The sequence below is a fragment of the Balaenoptera musculus genome, chromosome 7 (genome assembly GCF_009873245.2).
Source record: "Balaenoptera musculus isolate JJ_BM4_2016_0621 chromosome 7, mBalMus1.pri.v3, whole genome shotgun sequence".
NCBI classification, from domain to species: Eukaryota; Metazoa; Chordata; class Mammalia; order Artiodactyla; family Balaenopteridae; genus Balaenoptera; species Balaenoptera musculus.
Genome location: NC_045791.1, coordinates 24,758,466 through 24,780,195, shown reverse-complemented (window position 1 = coordinate 24,780,195; position 21,730 = coordinate 24,758,466). Strand labels below are relative to the sequence as shown.

General features: G+C 34.5%; 1 protein-coding gene across 1 annotated transcript in view; it reads left to right on the top strand.

The window, feature by feature from the left end:
• The window catches only part of LRP1B (LDL receptor related protein 1B), a 1,897,582-nt gene that overhangs the window by 1,382,430 nt on the left and 493,422 nt on the right, over nt 1-21,730 (top strand). Inside the window, exons 36-37 of the mRNA XM_036857483.1 lie at nt 11,266-11,400; nt 11,975-12,104. Coding sequence (XP_036713378.1) covers nt 11,266-11,400; nt 11,975-12,104 — 265 coding nt within the window. The remainder of the gene's footprint in view (nt 1-11,265; nt 11,401-11,974; nt 12,105-21,730) is intronic.

Below are 21,730 nucleotides of genomic sequence, written 5' to 3'. Positions count from 1 at the left end.
TGGTTGTAGGTTTTTCTCCTTCATGACTTTAAGTATATCCTGCCACTCCCTTCTGGCTTGCAGAGTTTCTGCTGAAAGGTCAGCTGTTAACCTTATGGGGATTCCCTTGTGTGTTATTTGTTGAAATTTATTTTTAAATGATAATTACTATAATGATATCCTGCCACCTTAATTTAATATTTTGTCATAGGAGGGAATATATAGTTTCATTAATAGGACACAATGCATATTCGTCCTTTAACTGATTCAAGAATCAGCTAAAGTATTACTACCTTAGGAAATTATTTCTTATCCTCTGAGAAAATTATATTTTATCTTACACTTCTTTGCTCTATGTAATACTCTGATTTTAACACTATTGTTTTTACCATTACTTTATTCAATTTGTATTGTTGTTAATTTAATATTACATGTATTCAAATATCACGTATGGAAAGCTGGAGATAGACATTGTAAATTCATAATGAACAAAAACCAGGTTTAATCTGTTTGAAAGGAAGATGCATAAAAGGGAGCTGTGCAATACTCTGAGTTAAGTACAACTATAGAGATAAGTACAAGTTATTATGAAAGCAACAAGGAGGACGATGAACTAGACTGGAATAATCAAGAAGCCTTCCTGGAGGAGGAATGTATGAGTCTTAATGTCTGAATAATAGTTTCCTGGGTAATGAGGTGCAAAAGAAATGACATGAGAAAAGGCATAGAGATGAGAAGTGATATGATGGGTGTGTGTACTGAGAGTGAGAGTGAAGGCCATTACAACTAGGGCGGTGCTGCTAGAGTCAAGCCTGAGGCAGGAAGTGTACTAGACAAAACCCAAGAAGTACGATGGGCTGAATCTTTTCCAAGAGGGAAGCAAGGTGCATGCCCTGTAACTGAATAATGTAGTCAAATATAGGGGAAAATATATTAAAATTATTGATATTTAATTTTTTCTTGTACCTTTTAAAAATTTATATTTTTGCATGTTGTATATGTGTTTACATGTATAATGGATTAACATATATTATGTAGGCAGAGAGAGTGAATACTCAAATTATTTTACTCATCAGAAAATTTGGAGGCCACTGTTGTTGATCCTAGATGTCCTCATATGACTTACTAAGGCATCTGAACTTCATCCGAGGTCATGAGAAACCTAGGAACATGACCAGTGGTAAGTGAGAAGGTCTGATTTGCATTTTAACTAAGTTGCCCTGATAGTGGTGAGAATGGGTTTGAGGAAGATAAAACTGTAGGAAGGGAAACCATTTAGGAGGCTGTTGCAACCATTCAGAAGAGATGGTAAGGACCTGAATGAAACTGTATGTGCAGATTGAAAAAAATAAATAAATAAAAGGAGTTAAAACATGCGGGACTTGGTGATTCATTGGATGTGGTGGTAAATAGATGCAGAAGGGATCAAGGGCAATGCTCAGATCTTCGGGTGATAAGGAGTCTGTTTCCCCCATCAACTTAGAGCACAGAGTGGATTTAGGGCAGCTCTGGTAGGTTTATCTTCTGACATACTGAATTAGAACCTTTTTATGGCATGAAGGCATGCAGCCATGCTAGGTTATTCATTCACTGAGCTTCTATATCATTACAGTCCAAAGTAATGCACTGGCTTCTCAGGAGCTAACCAGGAAGATTTATGGAGCCTTCCTTTTATGTACTCTCAGTATGGGTTGAGAAACAACTGTGATTTACTATAAATGATAGGTGATGTAGATGACTACCAAGTACTTACAAGAGGGTGATTGGTTCTCTGGGAAGATTGAAGGAGGCTTCTTGGTCATTTTGGTATCCCCTAGAATACATCTAGCCTTCAAAAAGTATTGATATACATTTAAAAAAAATTTTTAGCAAGAATTTGTTCATTGTGCTTTTTTCTGAAAGCTCAGAACACTTTTTTTTTTAACATCTTTATTGGAGTATAATTGCTTTACAATGGTGTGTTAGTTTCTGCTGTATAACAAAGTGAATCAGCTATATATATACATCCATCCCCACATCTCCTCCCTCTTTCGTCTCCCTCCCGCCCTCCCTATCCCACCCCTCTAGGTGGACACAAAGCACCAAGCTGATCTCCCTGTCAGAGCACATTTATATACTGTGTTTTATTATCATGTTAGCTATGATTCAATAACAGTAAAGTCAAACTGGAAAATAATTATATCATAAGATTCTTAAACATCTATCTGTCATATGATATATGTGATATGCATAGACATTTAAGACAGCCATTGAGGACAGAAATTTTATTGATTTTTTAACAGTGTTAATAATAACTTTTCTATTCTGAAAATAAAATGTTTTTTTTGCCTGCCTTTTAAGTACAATAAACACTGACAATGTCAAGTAATCTTTAGAGCAAATTTTCTGTATAACTTTTAATAGTAAACTTAACTTTGCCTTCCTGAAAATATGGGATGTCACTATGCATCCAAATCAATGTTAACTTTTAATATAAATAATTCATAGCTAGTTGGCTTTGAAAATATATAGCAATGCCGAGTGTTTGCTTTCAATAAATTTTCTACTGTTTTTGTTATTTCCTTGGATGATAATAATTCATATTAGATGTTTGTCCTTTTACAGAGGAAATATTAAAATATTTTCTGTCTAGTTTCACATTTATAAAGATGGTAGTATGTTAAACTAAAACGACATTAAAACTTCAAAAGCATACAAAGTTGCCAAATTTATTAGTTAGTATACCTTTCATTTTGTTATATACTCTGTATTTTTAATTTTAATAGTTGATACTTTATTATGTATATTATGCACTAGACATTAAGTACTGTAACAAAGCATTTATTTATTTATCCTCACAGCAACTCTATTATTCCCAATTTACATATTGGGAAACTGAACGGAAAGATTAAGGAACTTTCCCATGTCATAGAGCCTTTAAGTAGTAGAACTGGGATCTGTAACTCAGGAAATCAGGACACAGTATGCAAGATGTTAGCTATTATGCTACATTCCTCTCTTTAGTAAACTTCTTAAGTAAGGAAATTTTTTTTTTCCACCAGAGGTAATGAAGAAAAAAAAATCCAAACTTATTTGCTGGAAAATCCTCTGTTTTTAAAGTTTATACTCCATCTTTGTCTGATTTATTAATTTGAGGTATAATATAGAAATCAAGCATTTGAGGAACAAGATTTCTGCCTTTTCCCTATTCAAAAATAAAAGTGGTACAAAATGACATTGTTTTCTGAAACAGGTTGATAGTTTCCTGAATAAATGTCTGAGTAGGTGTCCCCTGAAGATGTATCTACTCACCATGCTGTCTCAATTTTATAGCTTAGTTTTGGAAGTCTAAAACAGAATAAATTAAAACAATTTCTCCTTGGAGCTGCCATCGGTCCTCTCCAAATGTGAAAAAGATGAGAGCATGACAGGACATTTTAGTTCTCATATGTTACCTGAAAGTCAAAATTAGGCACACAAGGGCTGTGAGAACTAACTTAATGCATATGAAAAACAGCACAGTGCAATTGCTTTGAAGAGAGAAAACAGTGAACGCTTAAGAAAATGTGAAAGATTCTTTTTGTAACCCTGAGAGGAAACAGTTCAAAACCTGAAAATGGAATTGCTTTTATAATAAGTATGTTTAATGCAAATTTCATTCAGGACACAAAAGCTAGGCAGGCATATATTTCTTACTTGATAAAAGAGTAATTTAAAAGAGAATGTACATTATCTAAGGTTTCATAACATTGTACCTTAAGGAGATTAAGATATCTAAAACCTTTGAAGTCTGCAGATTTTATTTTATTTACTCACAAGATGGAGTTCTTGCTGATTTGTTACTGTAGGAAAAATTGCCCATTAGTGTTTGTATTGATTTGCCTTTCTCAAATGAAAGAAACAAATGTAATTCATTAGCACTTTATTATTGAATCCCTTTTAATATGGAATATCAAGACTTGGGTCATTATTAACCTGCAAAATATTTGAAAAAATGATTCAAAATCGGAAAGAATAGAAAGTACAACTTAATTCTTATCTGTTCCCAGGCATCTGATAATTCAGAACTGGCTGTCATCACAGCTTTTGCTCACAACACTTCCTGAAATGATCTTGTTGTTCTCCCACTCCTATTACGAAAGTGATTGCATTTATTAAATTGGTTCTTTCTCTAAACTAGGTTTCTAGGAACTATATTGTGCATCTCTCCCAATCCAAATGCTCTCCAGTCTTCAAGGATCAGCCAAAGCCTCACTTCTTCTATGAAATCTCCCTGATGACCTTGACTTCGACCTTGCTTTCCTCTCAGTTTCTATAGCATCATAGTCTGCTCCAGAGGTTTCAACTGGTGCACCATGGCACAGAGTGTACCAAAAATGGGGCACGACTGGAAAGTAGCAGCTGCACTGGTAGTACTAAACCTTTCATTTTTATCAGACAACTTACTAGTTAAACAAAACGAGATCTCACTCTTCATTTATTTATTTAGTTAGTTAGTTATTTTATTAAAATTATTTACTTATAAAGAATATATATTATTACTATATTACATATTATGACTGAATACATTATAAAATATATACCCAAATAGAAATTTTAAAAGGATAAGGGACAAAAAGTAAAAACTACAATTTTAACATTTTCTTGCACTGCCTTGGATTTTCTTAATTTTCCTAGTTGTTCCCTAGAGTGTGTTTACTCAACTTTGATGTGACTTGTCTATAACATAGGATTTGATATATTAAAACATGTATATGTTTTATATATTTTATATATATATATATAATATCTTATCTAGTTCTAAGAATCATTTTATTTAGCTTCCCAAAAATGCAGGAATTTCAATGAGATGAACAATTAAGATGGAACAAATGAGTGCCAAGAGAAAAATTAGGGAAAAAGAAACATGAAACGAGAGATAAAATCACATTGTGAAAGTCTATATTTTTGCTAGAAGTTTGCAGCAAATTTAATTTTTATATTTCTAACAACCAGTGCAGGAAGAGGAACATAATCAATTTCAGGGCTCACAATGTCTATATAATCAAAAAAGAAAACAAAAAAAAACAAATCAAGCAAAGAATACATACCTGTAGCCTAGGATACAAACATAGTTCAGTAAAAGCCAGCTTATTGGGAATGGAGAAGGATCAAAGCAAAGTAATCTCCCTATGAGCTACCTTATAATTTGACCTGATTCAGGCAGAGATTGAAGAACAGTAATTTCTAACAGATCTGGGGCCCGTGGCATATCAGAATCAAGTAAACAAATTTTTTAAAATTATTTTTTTTCAAGTTAAAGCCCTCCCCAAACTGGAGAAAAAAAAATACCTCCCACAAAGCTGATATTCTGGAGGTTATATCAAGCTCTTTTCTCCCCCTTCTCCCCTTGAAAATCCCTTTGGCAAAGAGACATTAATAACAATGAGATTGTAATGGGGGTTACGGTGGGATGTGGTGGGGAGTAGCATTTTATAATAGAAATCTGCTTCTCAAGATCTTGGACCCTGTTAAATAACAAGTGTTTTTCTTCTTATCTGTACCTTTGACAGGTGAACTAGTAATTCTCAACCTGCAAATTACCCCAGACTAAGCAATTTAAAATCTCTGAGGCGTGACTGCATCTTCAGTATTCTTTTAAAACTTCCCCGGGCAATTCTAATGGGCAGCCAGCCATTTGAGAGCTAAGAAATTTAAATTATTTGAAGGCTGACCTGTTGCTGAGAATGGGAGCAATGATTAGAGAGGGCTTCTTTTTGATGAGTGGCTAACCAGAAAGGGGAGGGAATGATAAATTGAGATGAGAGAGGAGGGAAGGAGCAGAGGATGAGGTGTGAGGCTGGGGCCCAATATGAAGCTGCCACTGAAAAAAAGCCTGTGGTGGGGTGGCCAGGGCACCTTTTAGAATAAGGACATTTGATTTTCAATTTGAAGCTTTTATGTTGCGATAATAAATCTTCATATCCCATGCCTCCATGAATTCTATTGCACTGTGTATTTCAAGCTTGTATGTATAGTTCTGCATGTGATATGGGTGGGAGAGTAAGACATGGATTAAGGAGAAAAAACTGAGTCCTGTATCCGGGCTGAAATGACACAGAACAGAAACAAAATATTACATTGAGGCACATGATGATTGGAAAATACAGGAATGATATGATAAAGTGTCTTCTTTCCAAATATTAGAGAAGATGATTTTTGAAAGTATAAAAAACAGAGTTTGAATTAGAGGTAACTGTCATATCTGTCAAAGTTTTAGAATAAAAATCAGTTTGGAAACCATAGTCTTAGCTAAACTAGAGGAATTAATGGATGTGTGGCTTTAAGGCAGCCTTTGAGAATGTAGAAACAATTTATTTTGGGGCCTGTTAAGGTCACTGCTGATAAGTAGCAAAAAAATAAAAAAAATTTTAAAAAGCCAGTAAACACATGGAGAATGCTTATATTTGACTTTAAAATGAGAAAGGTGTCAGCAACCAGCTCATCTGAAAGTGGTAGCAAATAATTGAAGTCCAAGTAAGAGTTGGTGGTTAGAGTGGGGCGAGGGACATTGTTCATTTTGATTGCGGCAGAGTTAAAGTGCAGGTTCAGTGTAAGCATTGATACCAACAGCTTGTATTGGCTCCATACAGCCAAATCTTATTTGTATATAAAAACAAAAGCTAAAAATATAACAACAAAATCCTGACAGCTTTCTCTATAAGGTCGTAAGGAGTGTATCTGTTGACAATAGTTGAATAGCTATAGGTAAAACATTCTCTAGAACCCAACACTGAAGTTTATCAAGAAACCAGAACACACTTTGTATAGAATTCTCCATAAGTTAACTTTTGGGATTGAGCATAACTGTCTATTTCTAAAGTATGGGATAGAGTATAATGGGTCCAGCAGGATAGAAACAAAAAAACTGAGTAGATAAATTGAGCTAGTCAAATTTGTAAATTTTAGTACTTTGGAATTGTCCTTAAGTAATTTTTTTTTTTTTGTAAATAAAATTTTATTGGAATACAGCCGTGCCCATTTAGTTACATATTTTTATTTATTTATTATTGATGTATAGTTGATTTACAATATTATGTTAGTTTCAGATAGATATCATAGTGATTCAATATTTCTATAAATCATACTCCATGTAAAGTTATTACAAAATAGTGGCTATAATTCCCTGTGCTGTATAATATATCCTGTTACTAATCTATTTTATACATAGTAGTTATCTCTTAATCCCATACCTCTATCTTGCCCCTCCCCACTTTCCTCTTGCCACTGGTATCCACTAGTTTGTTTTCTATATCTGTGAGTCCATTTCTGTTTTGCTATATACATTCTTTTGTTTTATTTTTTAGATTCCATATTTAAGTGATAACACAGAGTATTTGTATTCCTCTGTCTGACTTATTTCACTAAGCATACTACTCTAGTCATTTGCTTTTTTTATCTAACAAGGTAAACACTATGAACCAAGGTAAATAAGCATGGTGGCTAGTCCCTGGAAATGAGAGAATCTAGAATTTCTTGCATGTTCTTCTGTAGTAGGAGGTCTTCATGGTTGAATCAGCCAGATATGAAGAGGGTGGTGGAGTTCAACAGTAGTTGTAGAAGGTCTATAGTGTAGATTATAATTTCGGGGGAAATTGTTTCAGATAATTAATTAATGTATTAAAATAAGCCCTACCTACTAAAGCCATCCTATGACTCAGCAATTCTACCTCTGTTTGTGTACCCAACAGAAGTGACACTGTATGTCCTCTATAAGACACGGATGAGAATGTTCATATCATTGTTCATAATAGCCAGAAACTGAACACAATCTGAGTGTCCAAAATAGGTACATAATTTATAATTATATGTTACTTATTGTCATATGTCTTAGGATAGTTTATTTTAAATTCAACTCCAGAAGTAAAATCTACGATTTCAGGGACTGTCATGTTCAACACCATACTCCTATGCCTATATGGATGCTTAGCATGCACTAAGTATTTTGTAAGTATCTGTTGAATGGGGATAATTAAAGTTAAAAAAATCATATTTTGGAATAAGTGTCAGAACACAGTTATGATAGTCTTTCTTCCCTTTCTGTCTTTATATGTATTTCCACTTTGTATCTTTAAGGTTTGTTGTAAAATTTTATCATCTTTCCACCTTATTCTATTACAATTAAAACACTCTTGACCTACAGATATTCCCAGATATTAGAAGACATATTCTTATATCTTAGCGAACTTATTCCATTTACAGCATGGAGGTGTGCAATGTATATGTGAAAAATAAGGAAAGGAGATTTGGATGAGAATGAGTGATTTAATTATTCTATCCTCTTGGTCGTCCTTAATGCACCACTACATGATTGATTTGCTTGCTAATATCCCAAATATAAGTAATAAAAGTATATGAAGAAACATCTCCATTCCTTCAGTGCTGTAATCTAGTGGATTTGACCATGTAGAGATAGCCTCAGCATTACAAATTAATCTATTATTCACATAGTGAATATTCATGAAATGTCTACTGCACTTGTGACTGCCTTGGTAAATGTTGGGTCTATTGTATTCCCTATCTATGATATATCTCACAGTCAATTTCTAAGAAGAAATGCAAAGATGCAATTTCAGCTCAATATGATAATGAAAGTATGCACAAGATGTAGTGGCATATGTGAAAAAAATGCTTTCTAATTATACTAAATAAAATTTTGCAGGACTGGCAAAACTATTAGAGAGAAATAGAAAAGTAACGGTCACATAAATATTTAGTGTCCTTTTTTTCTAATACTTGTGAAGACTGTTGTTAGTGTCTTCTTTGAACTCATAAAAATGCTTGTCTTTACTACTTATATGCTGCTCCTGCTACACTATTGTGAATTGTTAGTCATTTTTCATGTGCATACCTTCTGTTCCTTAATTAATTATAAAGTTTCTCACAGTAAGAGCTTTGTCTTCCTTGTATACCCTCCCAACCAGTCTTTGTACAGCACACCACATTCATTCACTTATTCACCAGATGTTTACTTTGAGCTTACTATGTACCAGGCACTACTCTAGGTGCCAGGGATCAGGCAGTGAGCAAAATTAAGTCCCGGCCCTCAAAGAGATTATATTTCTGTGAGACAATACAGACACTAAACAAACAAACCAATAAATATGTAATGTGTTTGACAGTAATAAATGAAACAGAGAAAAATAGGTTTGTAAGGGAAATGGAGCATGGCAAGGAAATAATTTCTGTGGAGAGTAGTCAGTGAAAGTTTCAGTAAGAAGGAATATTTGAGCTAAGACAGAGCTGTGCAGATAGCTGGGAAAAGAACATTCCAAGCAGAAGAAAAAGTGATGTAAAGAGCCTTAGACTGAACAGCATTTGGTTTGTTTTAGGACGAGGAAGGTCTTATTACTAGAGGGGGGAGAGTAGAAGGATAGTAGGTGAAAGAGACTTGAAGGATGTGGGTAGATCTTGAAGATCTTGGGAAGGAACTTTACTTTTACATTGGATGAGATGGAAAATGATTAGAAAGTTTGAGTGGAGAGAAATTATCTTATTTACTTTTTAATAGGGTGACAGTGGACCCTCAGTAGAGAAAAGGCTCATGAGGAAAGGGAGTCCTGAGGCAAAAGTGGAAGCTGGAACTAAGTTAGAGGTTATTGCAATACTTCAGACAAGAGTTAATAATGGGTTGGATTATGTTATAAGTAGAGAGTGTGAGAAGTGGTGGGATGAGGGATCTGATTTGAAAGAAGAATAAAAAGAGCCAAAATATTTGGTTATAGGTTGAAGATGAGAGTAGTTGGTGATGGATTAGATGTGAAGTGTGAGGAAAAGTGATCAAGGACAATATGAGGTTTTTAGCCCAAGAAACAAAGGATGGAGGTGCCTTCCATCATACCACCATGGCATGGGGAGCTGCCATATGGAAGACTGGGAGAGAAGTATGTTTCAGGCAGAAATCCAAAATTTGTCTTTTGCAATCAAGATTGCCTTTTCTTACATACAAGTGGAGATACAATGTAGGCAGCTGGATATATGGATCTAATGTTAGCAGAAGAGAATAGGACTCTTCATATAATACTTAATATTTATACAAAAATGATGCTTATTTTTGTTGATTGATTCACTCTTTCAATCATGAAAACATATCAACTGATAGTTTGACAAAATTGGAAAAATGAAACAAGTCCTTGCTTTCCAGATATATATATGGAAATGGTATCTCTGCTCTGATTCACGCAAGTGTGTATCTGACTTAACCATTGTTGGCAACAGGGGCTATTTGGAATTCTTCCCCAGACAGGTAGTAGAATTTAGACTATATTTCATTTGAAACAGAATCCCCAAACTTACTGATAAATGGCTTTATTATGCTAATTGATTTTTCTTTATTTCCATAGTCTCTGTGCCAGATGGAAATTATATTGGTTTTAAAGGATTTGTTCTTCAAATGGCCATGTAGGTCACAACACAAACACTTACTTAGTTGGTGGCAAATTTATTATTTAATGATTTGTCCCCAGTGTCTTTCTAGTGGCTGTATTTAACATCATTGATCTATAATTGCTACCCTTTATGAATATGCATGCACATATATTTCATTTATAGTCTTTAGGCACATTTTTCATTCAAATATTCAAAAAGCACTGTTATTTAAAGACTCTATGATAGCATAGAGCCATTCTTCAAGTATTCTTAAACCCATTTGTACAAAGAGAGTTTGAAAAAGAATGCAGAGGGTTTGTAGTTGACATTTGGGAAACTAGTACCTCAGAAGGAATAATTAGTTGATAAGGTATTTTTAAGGCTTTATACATTTTGAATGACCTTATACATAAAACACCCTTGATATATTTAAAATGCCCTTATGTTTCTTGCCATTCTCTCTCTACTTTGAGACTTTGTTGATTATCCCCAGTAGTATTCTCTTTATATGTAGAGAACTCAGACATAAGAATAGATGTTAAAAGAAAAACTGTAGTCCAAAATAATTTGGTTTGATATCAAGATTGCAAATTCATGGGGGATAAGTATTTATTGAGTTAAAATGAATAGGAAAATGAAGGAAAAAAAAAAAAAAGGATGTGATAGACTATTTCCACATATATTTCAAAAATGCTTTAAAACATTTGACTAGGTTCTCTCATGTGGTTTTAATATCTTTCTTACCATTTTTATTAGTAAATTATCCTGAAGAACACTTATACTCCAGCACACCCAGGATGATAACCCCCAAAATGCTGATGCAATGTGCTCCTAATACGTATATCGATACCTTTTATAGTGTGTTTGTGTATGTTTTTTTTCTTTCTGTTTTATCCGTAGAAAATGATACCATCTACTGGACAGACATGGGCTTCAATAAAATTAGCCGAGCTAAAAGAGATCAGACTTGGAAAGAAGATATCATCACCAATGGCTTGGGAAGAGTGGAAGGGATAGCTATTGACTGGATTGCTGGTATCATCCATGGCTTTCTCTGTTTTTGTTTCACACCTACATTGTTAGTGGCTCAATCTGCTTCATAAAAATGCTGTTTCTGACTCATAACAGGTTTTTTTTGTACTTCTAGCCACAGGGGTAAATAGGCTCTTTTGCTTTTGGCTTCATTCTTTCTAATGCTTTTGAGCCTTTGGATAAGTGTTTTTATGTAGAAGTAGATTATGTAGTATTAACTTTGCCCAGATCTCCTGAGAGCCCCACGAGGCTGGTAAACAAAAGTGTTAGAAGTTCTCCTTTGCCTGAAGCCAGTAGAAAATGAAAATAGAGCCCGTCCTCAGGTGAGAGAAATTTCAATTTATTTTTAGCATATAAATGTATCATTATATGGTTTAAACCATAGACATGTGAGATTAAGAAGTATTTGCATATTAGTTTATTTATAGCTTTCTGCTTAGGAACTGCACATATTAAAAAAGAACATAGGAAGTAAATGATTTCTTAATAGTCATGTGACTGCTCAGAAAGTTAATTTTCACTGAATTAATAAGTTTTTCTCATAATTGTATTATAAACATGTTTGTATTTCTTCTAGGTAACATATATTGGACGGATCATGGTTTCAACTTAATTGAAGTTGCAAGACTCAGTGGCTCTTTTCGTTATGTAATTATTTCCCAAGGCCTGGATCAACCAAGATCTATAGCTGTGCACCCAGAAAAAGGGTAAATTTAACGTTTACATATATTTTGGGGGTTTTAAGTGACTTAAATTTCGTTAAAAGAAAAATCTAGAAATTGATATTAATATTTATTTTTAGTCATAATGTCTGAAACAAGTCTCAAAAATATCTTACCTAAGCAGAAGGAAAAGTTTATTCTCACTTTGTCATGTATATTTCAGTACATATTTGATGGGTTCATATTTATTATGCCGTTCTTTAATGTGTGTGTAAATCCAAATGATACACCAACATTTTTCTAGATTATCACTTTAAAGTTCTGCCCTAGAACTGTTTACATATTAGGTACTCAATTTTTTGCCGAATGAATGAAAGAACCATTTGATAGCCAAACTCGTTCTCCAGTATTTCTAAAGCTTCAATTTCCATTTATGTATCTATAATTGCCATATCAACATGTTCATCCCAAGTTTTTTTTTTCCTTCTTCTTCTTCTTCTTGAGATCCAGATAAGTATGTCTACCTGTCTTCTTGACAGTACCATTTTTCCATTTGGACACCCAAACTGTACATATCTAACATTGAAATGAATTCAAGCTGACACCAAATTCTGCTGAATTTTTTCTTCCAGATATTATCAATCTACCACCCTCCATCTTCACTACCTCCACCCTGATTAAATCTGTTTTTGCGCTACACAGATACCCCTGCAATAACTTCCCGATTGCTCTTCTAACCTCACCAGAGTCCAAAATTTCTGTTATGATTCTTCTTAATCAGGCCCTATGTAAATTTTCAGCCTCAAACTCCTGCTCCTGCCTCTTTGCTATCTCCGTCTCTGTTGAACTTAGTTTTTTGAAATGTTTTCAAATATTTCCTATTCTCTTCCACTCTCAGTCTTTGAACAGCTTCTTCCCTTTACCTGCAATGTTCTCCTTCTTACTTTCACCTTGATAAATTTTATTTATCTTTTCCTGGTTTTGCAAACAGACATTCTGTTATATGACACCAAAGCACCTAGTACTTTCATTTTTATAAATTATATTTGCTTATTTATATTTATTTGCTTTACTGTACTATGCACTGTTTTTCACTGGACTGGGTAATGTCTGTATTCTTTAGTAAAACTCGATGAGAAGAGCCATGTGTGTTTGGTTTATTTCTCTATCCTCAGAGCTTGGTACAGTGGTTGGTAAGGAATAAGCTGTTGACTGATACAATAATAAAAATCAGTCCTATTATAAAATTTTATATTACTCCTCACTAATGTGTTTCTTGAATTGCTATTATTACTTTATTTTAGAGGTTTTTTAAAGTGGGTTTTTTTTTTAATGTTAATAAAACTCCGGTGTCTTTTGGAGTGGAAAAAAGTGAAGCCATGGTGGTCACACAAAGGTGTATTAGATAAACAAGTATAAGGAACACTGATTTAGGATGAAGTCAATCTATGTAAAACATCAAATCAACTCTCACGAAAATCTACATTCTTTCCTATTTGTTATATGTTGTATGTGCTTTTTCCAGTGTCATTACTGTCTTCACTTTCTTGACAAATGCTATAAAATTAAGTCATACTATCAGTACAGTGAAAGAGGAAACAAAGAAGGTTAATATAAGAGAGAAAAATAATGCCAACAGATTTGTCATGCTTCAAGCTAAAACTAAGATTACAATATAAAAATTGAAAAGCTGCATTGGTTAGGATTGCTCTTGGATGCAAATTAAAATTTAACTAGAATATGTTAAATCTATAGATTTTCTTTCTCCCTTTTCAACTACCACCTTTACTAGGTTATATTTTGTCTTATGCTTGATGTTAAGGCCCCATTGTTAGAGCACACTTGATATATCCTCAGAGAGTATGTTTACACCTAAGGAAAGAGAAGGGGATAGTAGAAAACCTTTTTCTTGCTAGACTCTATTGTTTTATTTGGGAAGAGAAAGGTCTTCGTGTTAATCCCTTTGTTTTGTTCTTAGCCAGAAATGGGTTACATGCCCATCCTTAGATCAGTCAATAGCCAAAGGAAAGAGAATATCTTGACATATTTAGACAAGTTGTGTTTCATCACCTGGGCTAGGATAAGGTCCCAGACCAAATAGTATACTCTGAATATCTGAACAAACTGAATTTCTATTAGTACTAGGGATGATTTGAGATGAACTTCGAAGAGACAATATGACATCTTTGGTATCTCTCTCACATATCCTATGTTCAATATACCAGGAATTCTGTTACCTTTGGCTCCAAGCTACATTTATGCTTTACCTACTTCTCACAGTTTTCATTGCTACCACCCTAGTCTGAGTCGTTGTCATTCTTGCCGACATTTCTGGATTGTGGTTTACCATCTTCTACCTTGGTATTCCTACAGTCTATTCTTCATGTAGTGGCCTAATGATCCTTCCAAAATGTAAGTAGCTGTTACTGCTTTGCTCAGAACTCACCAGTGGGTCCCCTTTCATTCTGTTTAAAAGCTTACAACAAACCTAGAGTGGTGTTATTTCCTCCATTTAACAGATAAGGAAACTGAGTCAGCAATTTAAAATATATTATTCTATCATTAGCATGATATGTGGGAGAGTTAGGTTTTTCTAAACTCCAAAGATTATGCTATATTATGTGTGTATGTATGTATGTGTGTGTGTTATGTAACATGTAACATGTTTACATATACATACACACATATATATAGTGTTAAGCATTACAGAAATTAATAACCAAAAATATCAAGCATATAAGAAAAGTTTTAACAGTTTTAGCATAAAATTATAATAAAAATGTAAAGATTAGAGCTATAATGAGAGAATAAACAATAATGAGAAAATGCTGGTAAAATTAGGAAAAGTTTTTTAAAATTTTTGAGTTGGGTCTGACTTCCCCCGTACATTCTCTTACCTACCACTGCATGCCCATGGACACTTGACAGTACATATTAAGAATGTTGAGGGAAGGTATAATTTTGTTTAGTTCCAAGAACAAAACACATGACTCAGTTTAGTGTGTCCACATCATACCCGTAAATTTGCATATAAAAATGTCCTCTTCTAATGTGATGATATTTTTTAAATCTCTTTTTCATTTGTGCTTTACATTAAGCAATAAATCATTATTCCCTCAATGGAAAAAAAATGATCAATTGCTAGACTATGAATAATTATTCTGATGGTAGGAACAAATATAATTTGAATGTTATGAAATATCATAGATACGTAGGAAATGGGTTTGTTTTGAATAAAGAATTTCTTCCCGTCATATTTATAATAAGTCCAACGCTTCATTTTATTGTAGAGAACATATTGTGCCTGGCCTATTATCGATTCATGCAGTTCAATTTAACAGGCCTCTTGCTGCTAACTAGTCGATCGGTAGTTTTCTTTTGCATTCTATTAAATTAAAACCTAGTCTATGCCCTCAAGTTGTTATTCCAGACCTTCTTAAGTATCTTTTGTACAGTCATCTTAGCATATAACTATACTTAACTTCTCTCTAGGATGATTGAGGACATCAGGCAAAGAAACCCACATGTACTTCACTTTTTTGTCAGTTTATTCAATGAACACTCCTTGAGTGCCACGCACTGGGAACCAGGTCATGTAAGGACATCTCCGTCTCCTCCTCAGCCTTTAATTCAGTACATCTTGACAAAATAGGACTACTGGCTATGTGAAAGACACAAGTGGACACTGTAAAGTATGATGGTATAAATAAGATGTAGCTTCTGTTCACAACAAGTTTTCTGTTTAAACTTTTAGTTTAAACAAGTACAAAACTTCAGTTAAAAAAATAGTCTCATAATGTAAAGTAAGACTAATTTGGGGGGCATAAAAACACTAGATTGGTATAACTCAAGCTTAAATCTCATATCTAAATTTCATGTTAAAGTGAAAATTTCAATACGGCTATTATAAAATTACATTACATTTTCAGAAAAAGGAGATAGCATATGATTAGAGTAGATAGTAAAAGTGAGGGTAGTAGAAGCAGTGGATAGTGAAAGTGAGGGTAGTAGCAGCAGTGGTGGTGATTAGGAGAGTCTTTATTGAGGAAACTTGAAGGAGAAAGGTTTCTGAGATGGAGTGGGAATATTTTATATGAAGAAGAAATAGAATAATTAAAAAATTGGTAGTGGCAAAGCAAAGGCCATTGCCAAGAACAGAAGTATATAAGGTACATGCAGGGAAGAGTAGGTAATGCAGCTGGAAGATAATTTGGGACCATAAAATTGGCAATGGGATTCCCCACGTTTTAAAACTCCATCCCCAGTTTACCAAGTGAAACATAAACTGGTCCTGGACCCTCTCTCCTAACCCTTCCCTCTGGCCCCAAACAATCCACATAAGCAGAGATCAGAAGTATAATGAGAGTTTATTGAAGTTGTAGCAGTCTTTAAACTAAGGAATTCTTAGAAATGGTTCTTTATTATCCCAGGGAGAGTGTTATGGAGGAGGGGGAAGGGTTCTTTCTCAGCCCTCAAACCAAGAAATGGAAAGAGTTAGAGGCAAATATATAAGTGGGAGACTAAAATAAATAGAAAAGAGCAGTAAATGGAAAAACTGTGTGACTTTTTCATGGCAAGTCCTCAGGCCACAAGAAGTCAGATCAAAGTTGGAAAGAGGGAAGAAGATTTTAAAATAGATATGAGATTTAAGTTTGGATTTAGAAAGATCTAGTCTTTTTTGCATGAGAATGAATCTTAACAATATCATTCTGTTTTTAAATAGAATTCTCTTGGAGGTCATGGATTCTTCCTGAGATAGCAAATTCTGGAGAAGAGATATTTAGTAGAGTATAAATAGAATCAGGAGTTGGATAAGTATAAAGTTATTCCTACTTATTCCAACAGAGTTCAGGCTCTTCAATAAATCATGGTAGTAGATGAAATTATCCAAGGAAAAAGAAGTCTAAGGACAAAAATGAAGAATGTTTGCAGTTAGGAGATAATATGATTAAGAGGAGAAAAAAGAAAATTAACAAAAAGGCAAAAGAAATAAAGAGGAAAAAAAGCCATTTCAAGTCCTCAGAAAATCACTGTATCATAGAAATCAAGGGAAGAGTTTTAGGAAGAAGAATGTGCCCGCAGGAAAGAGATTAGGAGAGAGAAAAGCAGAAAACAGAACATGCAATTGATGATCAGGATGACATTTTTAATTGTTATGAATTTCAGGAAACTGGCAAGAGCAGAAGTCAAATATAAAGAATTAATAAGTGAAAGATAATTAGAAAGTAGAGCCAGCATATTTAGACTACAGTGACAGAAACTTTGACAATGAAGGAAAAGAGGAAAAAGTAGAAAGTTTATTGAGAATGTAGTAGAGCACACAGAAAGTTTTTCTTAGTATGGGGTCAGGGGGTATGGGCACATATTCATAGGTAGAGGGGTGGAAGAAAATGCATGTAAAGAGGAGACAGATTCCAAGGAGTGTAGGAGGAACCTTGTCAAGGAAGAAGCAATAGAATGGAACAGGAAGAATGGAGGACAGATAGCAGATAGATAAGATTTGCATCTTAAATCGGGTATCTCGGGACTTCCCTGGTGGCGCAGTGGTTAAGAATCTGCCTGCCAATTCAGGGGACACGGGTTTGATCCCTGGTCCAGGAAGATCCCACATGCCATGGAGCAACTAAGCCTGTGCGCCACAGCTACTGAGCCTGCACTCTTAAGAGTCCGCGAGCCACAACTACTGAGCGCGCGTGCCACAACTACTGAAGCCCGCGTGCCTAGAGCCCGTGCTCCGCAACAAGAGAAGCCACCGCAATGAGATGCCCGCGCACCACAATGAAGAGTAGCCCCTGCTTGCTGCACTAGAGAAAGCCTGAGCGCAGCAACAAAGACCCAACACAGCCATAAATAAATAAATAAATAAATAAATAAATAAATAAATTGTTTTTAAAAATCAGGTATCTCTAAAAAAACAGATCCTGGAATGAGAAGGGGCCAAGCAAAGGTTCAACTGTGAGCAAAGTCCAGACCTCAGACATGCCTTGGAAAGCTCTGGAGGGTAAACCTCACTTAGCAAGGGAGCTTGACTTTGAACTCCCACCCAATTATTCATTGGATAAGGGCAACAACCCTGGGGGGACATACACTCCCAAGATTTCTGGCTCTCAGCACTACTTGTGAAAGAAGAGAGTCTAGTAGCTGTCCTCTGAAGAAAGTTGGCTATGTGAGCTACTGAAAACAAAAGGACACAGGAGCTGGGCACTGGAGTACATAGAAATAGGAAACAAGATCTGAGGATGTCTAAGTGCAGCACCAACAGTGTCCACTATGGTTTGGAAGCCCAGCTTGGACATTTCCTACCTTTGGGATCTTTTGAAGTATCTTGATCTCAAATGCTTATATCCTTTTTGGTTATTGGGAAGATTAAATGAGGTAAATTTAAATGGGAAGATTAAATTAGGGAAAGTTCTCTTCTTCTATTTTTGGAGATGAAGTGAAAGAGATAGAGTATAGCAATAGAATATATTTTAGCGGTTAAAATTAGTGAAATTGAAGAAACTCATAGATGATATGAGTAGAGTTAGCAGCTTTAAATGAATAAGTAAATTTTGGTGAAACTATTGTGGTGAATAGAATATGAATAAAGTACAATATGAATAAAAGGATTCCAAGCAACATGAGTCCAGCTGGAATGGGTTTCTAGAATCTAATGGGGTATTTATATGACCTTGAGTAATAGTGCTCAGCAACTTAGCAGTAGCAAAAATAATGGGGGAAAATGGGCCAAACAAGGAGTAGGTGGTGACCGATTCAAAGTTGGCAATTGTAAGGGAATAACTATGAGTTGTTAATCAGGAGGTGAGGTCTAGAAATTAGTGATGAAATGGAGGGAGACCAAGAACAGGAGATCAGAGTAACGTAAGGCAGAGGCAAAAGAGAGATGAAGGTCCCTGGAACAGATAAGATGAGGAACCAGGAGCTGGGATGTTCATAGGATCAACAACATGAGCCATAAAGTCCCTAAGGATGTCTGCTTGAATGGAGAAGATGGCAAAATTGTCAGAGATTAGTAAAGCAGTTAAGTGGATTTGGTGGTTAATTGTAATAGAGTGACTATGTGATGGTAAGGGAAAATGGAATCTACAAATTCATAATGTGAATGTTTTGAAATAAGTGCATATAACCTCAGAGAAAGTTTTGTTTTTTCTTCCTTAAACCTACTTCACTTCACGATGGCATCTATTTCCTCAGGCATCTCATTGCAGTAACTGTTCTTTTCTATTCGATCATCTTTAACTTATTACTTTCAATGAAGCCTTTCCCTTTGCTTTCAAATAGGCTCAGATCCCTCTTATTTGAAAAGAAAAATACTGTCTTATTTCTCTCTGCACGTTTACTTCTCAACTTCTTAGAATAGAAGTAAATGTCTCCTCACTTAACTTCTGATATGAATTTTCAGCTTTAGTTCTTTCCAGGAATTTCTAAATTTATCCATAGCCAAATCCAGATTTTGTTTTTCAGATTTTTTTTTCACACCCCTTGCCTTCTCCTTGACATTTCTCCACCATTTATCCACTCGAGAGTTTATTTTTTCTGTTACCTTCTTTAACGCTGAGTTTTCTTGTTCTCTCTGACCCCTTCCATGTATTTCCTCTGAGCATTGTATTTCTCTTCTGAGCATCTTTCTCCTCACTTAAAGCTCTGTATGCTATTTTCTCTCTTGCTATATTTATCTTTTAAACATATTTTCATGTTTCTGACATTAATCACTACATTACATCCAATATTTCATCTTCATTCCTTTAATTATATTTACAATTTCCTTTAGAAATGATTTATTTGAACATCCAACTGTCACTGAAACTTACCATGTCCTCCTAGTTTTCATCTACTGGCTTTCTTTCCTAACCATGGCGTCTCTTTCTGTGTTATCATGGTTCTTTCGTCCTGACAAGATTGAAACTTACTTCAGACTTTCCATAGGTTTTCATCACCTATTTCCATCTGTCTGTAAATCCTGTCATTTCTTATCTCCAGCTGTCTCTTAGGTTTTCCATTTCTCTCCATTGTGACTCCGAGCTCAGCACTGACTTAGCCGGAGGATCTCAGTAAGCACTTTTGATTTATTAATTTTGAGCCCCCCAAACAAGATTTACATTTCATCCCACAGAACAAGAAATCTTTGACATGTATAACAATATTTTAAATATTGTTTCTCTGTCTTCACTTCTTCTTAAAAACTTTTCTTCAATATTAATTGTCACATGGATATTTTTCAGGATTCATAGTTAAGAATTGATATACCTTTTCAAATATTAGGTTTATTTTCAGGAAATGTTTATTACTGCTTGGAAACATTAGTGATATGTGTCTTCTAATACCTTATCTACATGTTTACTGATGAGTTCGGGGTGGGGGGGAAGGGCTTATAAATGACCACTCTGTGAAAAAATTTGAATAACTTTTACCTGGAAATCAAACACTGATTTCCAGGTAATATTACATAGACATTTAAGTGTCAAAATTCATATCACAGGAATAAAGTACAGCATTTTAATATTCTGTTTGATGTTAAAACATGGCAGGTGGTATTGCCAAGAGAAAAGGTGAACCATGATGGAGTAAATTAGCTGAATCCAAGATATAAATATGCCTTGAAAAGTGGGCATGAAGCCTGTTTTTGAGCAATGGAGACTTGAGGTCTTTTAAAATGTAGCCATATGCAAAATAGAAAGTGTATATGAATTTAGTTCCGCTTGAAAATTCAGTTTCTCCCCTCTGTTGACTTCTTTATTTTTTTGGTAAGGCCTCACTCTCTTTAAAAAAATTAAAATGTAATAATTCTCTTTATGCTAAAAAGTCATTTTCTACCTACAATAAAAATAAAGATGCATAGAAAGTCACAGTATGATACCGAAAAAGTTGGTTAACCTCCCATGATGTATGATCTCTAAGTGAAACACAAATACTCTGTGATTTTTTTTTTCTTGTTAGGCAGTAGGATCTACATTGCCTCTCTTAATTTAGCTTTATATCTCTGCAACCATAAATAACTTTCTGAAAAGTGTTTCTTTCCATGGCAAAGATTCAGCTTTACATGATATTTTGGTGTTCAAAAAGTACATATTGTTAAATGGTCTTTCATTGACTATATATACATATATGCTTTTGGAATATGCTCAATAATATACAGAAGGTCTTGAGTGACAGTTTAACATCTGTTGAGATGGCAAAAGTATAGCATAGTTTAACACCACCTCCTAAAGTATCAATGTATTTTGCATCTGAAGACGAGGTAACATATAAAAAAGAAGGAATTAAATTTGATTTGCAATAGAAATAGTGGTGGAATCAGGGTGATAGTTTATAATATTAATATACCATGATGGTCAAGCAATTCAGAAATACCACAATTATTCCCCAAATCACAGCCACCTTTTTCTACAAGTCTCTGAGAGAGGCATACAAACAAATTATAAGGACAAATGAAAGAAAAGTGCGATACTATTTTTCATTAGGAATTTTCCAAAAAATTCTACTGTAGACGCTCTTCTTTCCGATAGTTAGGTCTCACCTACTTTTTTTCCAATATGCTTTGTTCTCATTTCTTAGCCTCTAAACATAAATCTTGGACCTTACCTCTCCTGCTAAAACGAGAAAAGAAGGACTAGAAATTATCAGAATGCCCTGGGCTATCATTGCAGCTCTGAACTGGTGGAGGAGAAAGA